Source organism: Saprolegnia diclina (assembly GCF_000281045.1).
Source record: "Saprolegnia diclina VS20 unplaced genomic scaffold supercont1.94, whole genome shotgun sequence".
Classification (NCBI taxonomy): domain Eukaryota; phylum Oomycota; class Saprolegniomycetes; order Saprolegniales; family Saprolegniaceae; genus Saprolegnia; species Saprolegnia diclina.
The window spans coordinates 154,067-162,874 of NW_008246161.1; the positions used below are offsets into that span (position 1 = coordinate 154,067).

Sequence of the window (8,808 nt, forward strand, 5' to 3'; positions counted from 1 at the left end):
TTAGCGTCCAAAACTCGATTGCGTGACCGCCGTGTTGCTCGACCAAGTGCCAATCATCGCGCGCTCTTTAAATACAATCGATTGTACGGGAAACCCACTTCAAGGTGCAACACATTCTATTCTCGCGCGACCACAAATGCCCCCCCGGTGCTTTAGCGGCGTCCACGAGGGTCCATGTGCCATCGCAGACTGGGGTCGCTGTGAGTACGGCTGGCTGCGCCTCGCACCCGTGTACCTCTACCTCCTCGTGTGGATCGTGCTGGGACTGTACATGCTTTCGCGCAACGGCCCTCCCCACGGTCTCTTTCGAAGCGATGCGACTACGGTGCATGACCACGTCGCGCAAGGTGCGTTCGATACAAACAGGCTTGTATGAACCGTAGCGTAGGCATCGCGATCGCTTCGTCGCAGCGCAAGTACCGGTCGTTGCGGCAGCAGCGATTTCAGCGTGCGGTGCGACTATTAGCCATGTGGGCCGAGCACCCCCAGTTTACCCTCATGCCGTTGGGTCTCGCGTTTCGCATCACAGGCTCCGTGTTCCGCTTGAAATACGTCTTGTTTGCCTTTAGCTTGACGCGCGAGGTGCTTCTACTTGAATCATAAAGTTACCGGCAAAAAACTCATATTTCTCCTAGGCGGCCGATGCGCTGCTAGCTTTTTCCTGTGGTGGGCTCTTGCTTCTCTTGTATAGTGTCAAGCAATGTACAATACCTTCAACGAACAAGTAAGGAGCGAAGCAATTGCATATCCGTAGGCAACACCGTCCGACGGCGGTTGGTGCAGCCTCTCGCCTTCGACTTGTTTTACATCCCGATGGTCGCGACCTTTCTTCGGCTCGGGACGTGCCCAATGGGCATCGAACACGTTGCGTTGCCAGGTAGCGTCATCTGCGACTGCGTCGACAGCTTTGGCTACTTTTGGGTTGCGATGGATGCAATTGTACTAACTCTAACAGACAATACTGAATGTGTAGGCCCTCGGACTGATCTCGTTCGTCTTGCATTATTGTGGCGCGCTGCACCACAAGATGAACGTCGAGCCACTCGCAACGACTGTGGACTTTCGCTTTCAGCCGAGCTACCAGTTTTTCATCGTCATGGCCCGGACACGTACGTACCTTTGTCCTTCTATGGTACATCCCGCAGACGTGATTGCGTAGTCTGCCCGATCGTGTCGATTCTGGCCAGCAACGCCGACGCCAGCCGCAACGAGACCATCGGCCTCCTAACCGGCCTTCTACTTGTCTGGAGCTTCCTCCTCGAGTACTCGTACCGCACCCAACCGGTACTTTGATCCGACTTTTGTTGATTTTCCCAAGACAGTATTGACGTCGATGTACTAGTGCATTGGTAGCGGAAGCAGTCCCAACAATATTCGCGTGCTCGCCTTCTCGAGCGCCATCTACACAACGCTCGCGTCCATTGGTGTCTTGACGACCGACGCGAGTCCCTCGACGCTGCTCTGGACGCTCGTGCCGCTGCCACTCGTCGGTGTCGCTGCATGGAAGGTCAACGACCGCCGCGCGCGCTTGTTTCACATTCCCAACGTCTCGATTGTCGAGCTGTTGAGGGATGAATCACCAACAATCCAGTTGGTCGGGGCCGTCGCAGCACTGTACGTCAACCCGAACCGCCTCGTACAATCGGACCACGAGAAGCTCTTGGTGGAGCTACGTCGACTGGCGCATGGCCCGATGCACACTCCGCTTTGTCGTTTGTATGCGCTGCGAACACTGTGGTTTAGTCACGTTGAGGTATACGCGCTCATAGCTCCTTCCACGCCTGGTTTTGAAGTTGATGTGTAGATCTTTGTTGCCCGGAAGCCGCTACTTGCGATCGGTGAGGTACGAACGGCTATTCTGCAAAACTATTGGCTCAAGGACCGAGCCAATGGCGACCGACCGCCCCGTCAGCACAATTTGCGACCGCGATCTATTAAGCTTTCAAGTCAAATCCTCAACGTGGTCGTCGAACGACGAGTGGGTCGACGTCGGACGTCATTCTCGATGCTTTTAGCTAATCGGGTACGCAGCAACTGCAATGGAGCCTCGCATCGGACCACGGGTCCGTCGGCCGATCACATTGCACTCCAGTCGCCAGCGACGACCACTAAATGCAGCGTCGTCAACATTCGAGGCGCACCGTGGATCTCTTACATTCAACCAACCGACGACGTCGTCGCGACAGCCAACGACTTCTTTCGCTTGGCGCTCGACATTTGGGCGCAAAGCGCTGCGCATCAAGACCGCGTCGCCATGCGTGAATGTGCGCTCTTTCTACTCCAGTGGTATCGCACCGGCCACCTGAACCTCCAGCCCGTTGTCTACCTTCAGATCTTATCCGCGCTCTGCATGGTCGGAACCACCAAGCACATCATCGATGCCACCCACAGCTTGTACAACGCGACGCTCGACAAGGTCACACCCGTGAATCTCTGGCTCGAGCACCCCGGGTGCATCGACCACTTTGCCTTTGCACTCAAAGTGCAAAGTCGATCGACGGTGACCAAGTGTGCCTCGATAATGGCGCTGATCGTGGAGAGTGCGAAGTCGACACGGGCCCCGCCGCGACGCTGGACGCCAGCGGCGATCGAGAGCGTCGAGGTGGCGTTGTCGGCATGGACGCACGTATACCGCATCAGCGACTGCCTCGAGCGCGTGTACACGTACCTCTTTGAGATCCACCCGACAAAAGCGCGGCTGGATGCCGCTCCGTTGAAGCAAGTGTTGCGAAGCTGCCAAACCGTCTCGACGCTCACTTCTACATCAAGGCGCGAGGCGGTGGCTCCAATAGTGGTGCCGCCACAGCTCATTCGGTCGGCGTCTTTTCGTCGGCTTTCGGCAGTGAGTCCGGTGCCCGAGCTACCGGCGCTGTGCAAAAGAACGAGCGAATTTGTGCGCAGCCCGACGGTGGGGCGACGACGGAGCAGTGTCACCGAGCAATTGGCGTCGATAGGGTTGACATCGCCAAGCATCAACATGTCCGGGGGGTTGTCCACGTATCAACCTCGACGGTCGTCGCTGCAGCCACCCGGTGCGACGCCGGCCGTGGTCAAGCTAGAGGTTCTCGCGGCCGTCGACCAACGGCGGTCGCAGCGCGGACAATTCATCGAGATCCTCGACCGCGCCTACGACTTGCACGCGGCGACGCGACTGCATTGCATCAGGTTTGGCTTTGCCGAGGCAATCCAAAGCGCTATTGAGTTGTATTACTCGTCGCTCGAGTGTGCCATCCACGACTACGTCGAAACGGCGCTCGATCCGGCCGTCTACGAGTTTTTTCTACCCCACTTGTCAGCGTATGTACCGCCGACGCCGACGCTCCGGCGCCGATCGTGGTGGCGACAGTAGCCGTCATCCATCCCATTTGCATAGCGTAGAATTGGGTGGGTTTTCGTTAAAAAGAAATGAAGTGTAAAATCCACAGAAGATGCTAGTGACGGCTATGCTACAAACGCGTCACGGGGCTTAGACCGCGGACACCATCATGTCGTCCTTTCCTATTGCACTCGCAACCGCGCTTGGTGTCTCACCGTCCTAACAAATAGAATATCGCTTCGTTTCCCTCTTCGCGAATCCTCTGTACCGCGCTGCATACATGCGGGTTGGCGCCTGCAGCAAGCAGGCGCGCTGCGCATGTCGGCTGGCTATGGTACATGCACACATGCAGCGCCGTGTATCCGTCCTTGTCTTGGAGGTTGATCGATAGAGATGGCGCCGCCAAGAGGTCATCGACAATGTCCAAGAGCTCATAGTGGCAAGCAATGTGCAGCGCCGACTGACCACACTACATGGCCCACTCGTCAGGCCCTCTCGATCAAGGAGGAATAGAATACGTAGTCGGTCGCGTTGACGTCAATCTGCGGCTGGCGCAGAAGCGCCTGGACGATATCGCGTTGGTTGTGCAAGCATGCTTGGTGCAGCAGCGTGTAGCCCGTCTATAGAGCACAAATGCGTACGCTGTATGAACGCAGGCGCCGGTACCTTGGGCTCGATCGCCGCGTTGTAGTCGAGATCGGTGGGCATCGCCGTTGACACTGCGTCCCAGTCGCCCGCCAACGCTGCTACGGCCACGGCTGCCATCGGGGACAAGAAAATGAAAATGGCGAGTCGCAAATGTGCTGGACATTTTGCACGGGATTGTCGATCAGACCAATCACCGTCGCGCATTTTATATTTGGCACATGCCACATTGAATATACCATCAAGCATCGCAGAACTATCATCGCCGCCGTCGGATCCTCGGTTGCAATTGGAGCTTCAACGAGAACGAGAAGCCTCTGATGTCCAGTGGTAATAACGGTGCTATGAATCCCTCCCAGCCTCAACATATGCGCAATCTTGTGGGCGCGAGGGTCATGATGCCTTTTTGGCTCATGATCCACCAACTTGGTGGTGCTATGCATGATCTACATGGAGACTAGGGCATACGTCGCCGTGAGACTCGAATTCGCAAGGGTTGTGGATCTCGATTGAGCGATATCGCCATCGAGCCAAGCCAGCTTCGGGTCCAGCTTGCGCTTAATCTCGGCAAATCAGTGCCTCTTCAATATATTTGTTCCGGTAGACTTGGTTTTTGTATGCAATATAATATGAATTCAAATATATGTGATTGGTTATTTTTCATCTGTTTTCGGCCAATCCCTTTGGACAGCGCGGAGCACGATGGTCGATCAGCGGCCTTTTGGCGACCCGATGGCACTCGGAAATGATAACGCCCATACTTTGCCAAGCGACAAAGCAGTCCTTGGAGAGTACGAAATGCATCGTAGCATCGGCGTCCGATGCATACAGCCAGAGAAATCTACCAAAACGTTAGTTGTGGCATGTACCACAGCTAACCACATTTAGTCCATTTTACACCACCAGCCACACTGCTCCATGCAGACTGCCGCGGTTAACTTCACACAAGCGATTGTAATAGCAATTATAGCATATCTAAAAAGTCAGCATCGTCCTCGCTATGATGCAGTACGGAAGCTGGGGAAGTGGATTGGGCAGTAGCTAGTGGCGTGGTGCCCTTGGGAGCAGCAGCGATTCCTTCGTCTTCTTCTTCCTTTAGTAGCTGGTCGGCCGAGTAAAATTGGCTGGCACTGTGAGGAAGCGCAGTGGCATACGCTTGGCTGCCCATGTCGGCAACCGACGTCGGTGCGTCGTGGTCCGAGCTGTCGTCTGCCACGCACCATGAGACCTCGACGAATCTGGAGAAACCTACGCACCTGGGGAGCCGGCGCTGGCCTCCGAGTTTTCATTGTCGCTGGTGCTCGACTCGACGACCGCTCGCTTGGGCTTGGTCGATCGTCGTGGCATCGGTGTTTTCCGCCGGCGCTTGGGCGATCTGCGTGGGTACGTGAGTGCATCGGCACCGTCGACTCGAGAACGTACGGCGACGGCTCTGGCGCCAGCGCCAATCGGTCCTGGAGCTGTACAATCATGTCCTTCTTGGCGTTGACAAGCAACAGACACTGCTGCACCAAGCGCGACTCGCCGTCGACCTTGGCCTGAATCGCAGCGTCCAAGACCACGTCCTTCTCCGCTACAAGCGCTTCGAGGGCGGCAATGCGCGCCTGTGCCGCAGCAAGCGACGCCGCCTACGCCGCTTACATGTAAGAAGCAGCATGTGGTGTAAAACCCCCATACCGTTGCCATGTACGCACTGTGCCAACGCTTGGCCACGGAATGGACGTGCGCCGCCGGCGCGATCGCGGCCGTGAGCGTCAGCGCGTCGAAGCGGAGGTGCATGTCTGCATGGGCCTCTTCCAGAACCAGCGCAATCGATGCAGGCGCAACGGTGCCAGTGATGCGCAAGCCGCCAGCGCCGACGTGGAAGGCCTCGTGCAGCTGTGCAATGTACTCGTCGCCCGCGCACGTGAGCGACCGGGGCTTCTCGGCGGCGGCTCGGCGAACCTCGTACTGCACTGCATCGGTCCAGACGATGATGTCGACGGCGACGCCGGGCGTCAAGAAGCTGTCGGCGATGGCGTCCGCGCCGTCCAGCACCAGCTCGCGCATCGCGTTCAAATCGAATTTCCATGTGTCGAAGCCAAGAATTCGTGACTAGAAACACGCATGTTTACAGCGTGTCGATACAACCGTTGCAACGCCGTTTCCGCTTTCCATACAAACACAAGGTTTGGCTTCTTAGGTAGCGTTGTTTTAGATTATGAGAATAGAGCTCGGCTGCCAGCAACCCCTCGCACAACCATGACGTGGCGCCTTCGTGGACACACGCCCTCAGTTCGCTTTGCACAGCGCAACCTTGACCGCACGTGACAAAATATAACGTACTTGGTTTCTCATACAGGCACTGGAATGCAGTGTCGGCTCCGAAGAGCCACGACGTGGCCCACATTTGCCGTGGACGTCATTTCCCACAACTCAATGTCGTCGCTGTCAAGGACATGTGCGCAGCGATGTATGGACTTGTGTCATCGTCAAGTCCTTTGTTCTTGACGAACGAGCACCCAATACTGGGGCCCGTCGGAAGCAGTGACGGACGCCTGTCGTACGAGTAGTATCCAAAATCTCGACGCACGAACATGGGCACGACCGCACACAATGGGCTCACTCGTCGATTTGAATCATGCTGCGAACGTTCCGTGCAAAGCCGACGCTGAGCGCCAACCAAGTGGGGGACTACGAAGAGAAGGTGGCGCAATGGTTTGAGCTGTTCCTCGACCTCGTCTTTGTCGGCGTCTGCGCAAGCGTTGCGCACCACTTGGAAGCGCATGTGACGTGGCACGGCGTGTGCGATTTCATCTTTCTCTTGACGCAATATACCGCGGGCTGGCTCCTCTACACCAACTTTGTCTCGCGCTTCAACGAGACGTCGCTCGTGCACTGCGTCTTTCTCTTTGTCTTGCTCTGTGGCTTTGGCGGCATGGTCCTCGGCGGGTCGCCCAACCAAGCCTTTACGACCGGCCTCCTCCTCGTGCGCCTCGGCGTCTTGTGCATGAACGCCAACATGTACCTTCGACTCCCGGCGTCGCGGCAGCAGGTGTGGCTCGACTTGGTGCTGCTACTGTGCTCGATCGGCATCCTTGGCGTCGGCTTGACAGCGTCCACAACCGAGTTGTATTGGTGCTATGGCGCCGTGCTTTTTCTCGAAATCCCCGTCCGAGGCATTTGGATGATCAACCAATGGCTCTTTGCCACCAGCGTGCATGTCTACATCAATATCGACCACGCCAATGAGCGCGCGAGCAACCTCGTCCTTGTGACGCTGGGCGAAGCCGTGCTAGCCGCGATTCAAAACAACGACGACGCCGATCGCGTCACGCCGCGCTTCTACCTCTGCATGCTGCTCTCGTTGGTCGTAAGCTTTGGCCTTGCCCTTTTTTACCACACGGTGCAGCCGCCGCGGCCCTTCCACGCGCTCAAGCGGTCGGCGACGTTTGCCTTTGGGTTCTACATGGTCCATTTTGCGCTCTGGCCGTCGCTCGTCGCGCTTGGGGTGGGCACGGCGGTCGTCAAGCGCGCCGTCTTGGCGCACGCGCGCCTCGACCGCGCCGAGATCTATTTACTCTTTGGATCGCTCAGTGCGAGTATGCTCTGTATTTTGCTTTTGCGGCTGCTGCATTACGGCGGTCGCCAGCCAACTTCATGGGATGCGCCCCGCGTCCGAGCACTGAAACAACTGTGGTGGGCCATCATAGCTTTGTCGCCGGTCCACGCCATCTTGGACGCAGTTGTCTTGCTATACTGCGGTCGCGACGACGACTCGGTGGACTCGATTAATGCGCTTCTTGCCGCCGCCGCGACCGTGGTGTGGTGGATCGTAGTCGAGACGGCGATCATGGGTGCCTTGTTGCGCCTCGGTGGGCAGTTCAAGTTGCACGCTACCGACATCGACGATGTTGACGACGACGAGCCTCCAGCGTCCACACCGAGAGCTGGGTACCGCGCCTACGACGGCCTCGTGTAAAAGACACACTTACTACTATTCGTGGTGTTCCTCTGGCTTTGTGTATGACGTGGATCTTGCGAGGTGACAACCAGTGTCAGCGCCGACGTGCACGATGGACGGTGTAGTTGTACAGCGCACGACTCTGCTTGAGACACAAGACCAAACTCTTCATACTAGTACAGCGTACATGGTCGTGATACATGGAACGACGAGTCTACAGTCGTGGTCAACGTCCCATGGCAATCGAGTCGCATCGTGAGCTCCGCAGACGAAGCCTTTGAAGAAATTGGCCCCGCCCACGACACGACCCGAGTTGTTTTTGTTAAGACATAGATAATTAAGTCGGCGCTGACCAAAAGCGACCAATGAATGCAAATGCTAAAATGACAATGCCACGCGGTCGCACAGAGCTCGTGTATAAGCAATCCTGTGCATTCGGCCGGGCTTTCTGCGAGTCCAAGTGGTTACTTCCGTTTCGTACCTGCTTCACAGACTTGGCTCATGTGAGCCATGCATGTGAACCGTGCGCCGTGCGCCGTTTGCTTATAACTTGTGACCCTGTCGACGCCTCAAACGTCCCTCTCCAAGATTGGCATATCTCGATCATTGTATGGATCATCGTTGGCGCCAATCGTATCTTTCGAACGACTATCTTCGAAAGTTAGCTACGACAGTCAAGATAGAGTGTACTTCGTTCTTCTATGCAAACCTCAGTGCCACACAAAGCCGCCCACAACAACCGCAACAACGACTCCACTTCATTCATCTTGCAATTTGCAACCCCGAGAGTACATCGCGTTCTCTGTTCCGTCCGTCGTCTGTGACCCACCTTCCGTCGTTTATCCACTATGAGACTCTCGCGTGTTGCTGTTGTCGGCCTTCTCTTCGTCGCTGCCCGTAATGT

At 56.5% G+C, this 8,808-nt stretch overlaps 4 protein-coding genes across 4 annotated transcripts; 2 read left to right on the plus strand and 2 right to left on the minus strand.

Moving 5' to 3' along the window:
* Window positions 1-3,426, plus strand: SDRG_15518 (hypothetical protein). Its single transcript, XM_008621693.1, has 8 exons — window positions 1-347; window positions 389-582; window positions 636-702; window positions 755-921; window positions 974-1,109; window positions 1,160-1,284; window positions 1,343-1,753; window positions 1,805-3,426. Exons 1-8 carry the CDS (start codon window positions 137-139, stop codon window positions 3,347-3,349), a joined length of 2,856 nt encoding a protein of 951 aa, XP_008619915.1. The 5' UTR covers window positions 1-136; the 3' UTR covers window positions 3,350-3,426.
* Window positions 3,406-4,096, minus strand: SDRG_15519 (hypothetical protein). The gene is made up of 4 exons (XM_008621694.1): window positions 3,983-4,096; window positions 3,835-3,936; window positions 3,585-3,785; window positions 3,406-3,535 (listed from the first exon to the last, which is right to left on the minus strand). The coding sequence occupies exons 1-4, from the start codon at window positions 4,079-4,081 to the stop codon at window positions 3,467-3,469; spliced, it is 471 nt and encodes a 156-aa protein (XP_008619916.1). The 5' UTR covers window positions 4,082-4,096; the 3' UTR covers window positions 3,406-3,466.
* A 778-nt stretch (window positions 4,097-4,874) lies between these two features.
* On the minus strand, window positions 4,875-6,041 carry SDRG_15520 (hypothetical protein). Its single transcript, XM_008621695.1, has 4 exons — window positions 5,639-6,041; window positions 5,384-5,589; window positions 5,218-5,336; window positions 4,875-5,170 (listed from the first exon to the last, which is right to left on the minus strand). Exons 1-4 carry the CDS (start codon window positions 6,008-6,010, stop codon window positions 4,926-4,928), a joined length of 942 nt encoding a protein of 313 aa, XP_008619917.1. The 5' UTR covers window positions 6,011-6,041; the 3' UTR covers window positions 4,875-4,925.
* A 531-nt stretch (window positions 6,042-6,572) lies between these two features.
* Window positions 6,573-7,952, plus strand: SDRG_15521 (hypothetical protein). The gene has a single exon (XM_008621696.1). It carries the CDS (start codon window positions 6,582-6,584, stop codon window positions 7,920-7,922), a length of 1,341 nt encoding a protein of 446 aa, XP_008619918.1. The 5' UTR covers window positions 6,573-6,581; the 3' UTR covers window positions 7,923-7,952.
* Window positions 7,953-8,808: the final 856 nt, after the last annotated feature.

What these genes read in the sequence shown, in the direction of transcription:
- SDRG_15518 (XM_008621693.1), top strand. Translation starts at nt 137, where the DNA reads ATGCCCCCCCGGTGCTTTAGCGGCGTCCACGAGGGTCCATGTGCCATC. An exon ending in GCATGACCACGTCGCGCAAG is followed by an intron (nt 348 to 388) that starts GTGCGTTCGATA and finishes ACCGTAGCGTAG; the next exon opens with GCATCGCGATCGCTTCGTCG. An exon ending in CTTGTATAGTGTCAAGCAAT is followed by an intron (nt 703 to 754) that starts GTACAATACCTT and finishes GCATATCCGTAG; the next exon opens with GCAACACCGTCCGACGGCGG.
- SDRG_15519 (XM_008621694.1), bottom strand. Translation starts at nt 4,081, where the DNA reads ATGGCAGCCGTGGCCGTAGCAGCGTTGGCGGGCGACTGGGACGCAGTG. An exon ending in ACGCGGCGATCGAGCCCAAG is followed by an intron (nt 3,937 to 3,982) that starts GTACCGGCGCCT and finishes TGTGCTCTATAG; the next exon opens with ACGGGCTACACGCTGCTGCA. An exon ending in ACCCGCATGTATGCAGCGCG is followed by an intron (nt 3,536 to 3,584) that starts GTACAGAGGATT and finishes TCTATTTGTTAG; the next exon opens with GACGGTGAGACACCAAGCGC.
- SDRG_15521 (XM_008621696.1), top strand. Translation starts at nt 6,582, where the DNA reads ATGCTGCGAACGTTCCGTGCAAAGCCGACGCTGAGCGCCAACCAAGTG.
- SDRG_15520 (XM_008621695.1), bottom strand. Translation starts at nt 6,010, where the DNA reads ATGCGCGAGCTGGTGCTGGACGGCGCGGACGCCATCGCCGACAGCTTC. An exon ending in CTGGCGCCAGAGCCGTCGCC is followed by an intron (nt 5,337 to 5,383) that starts GTACGTTCTCGA and finishes GTACCCACGCAG; the next exon opens with ATCGCCCAAGCGCCGGCGGA. An exon ending in GGCCAGCGCCGGCTCCCCAG is followed by an intron (nt 5,171 to 5,217) that starts GTGCGTAGGTTT and finishes GGTGCGTGGCAG; the next exon opens with ACGACAGCTCGGACCACGAC.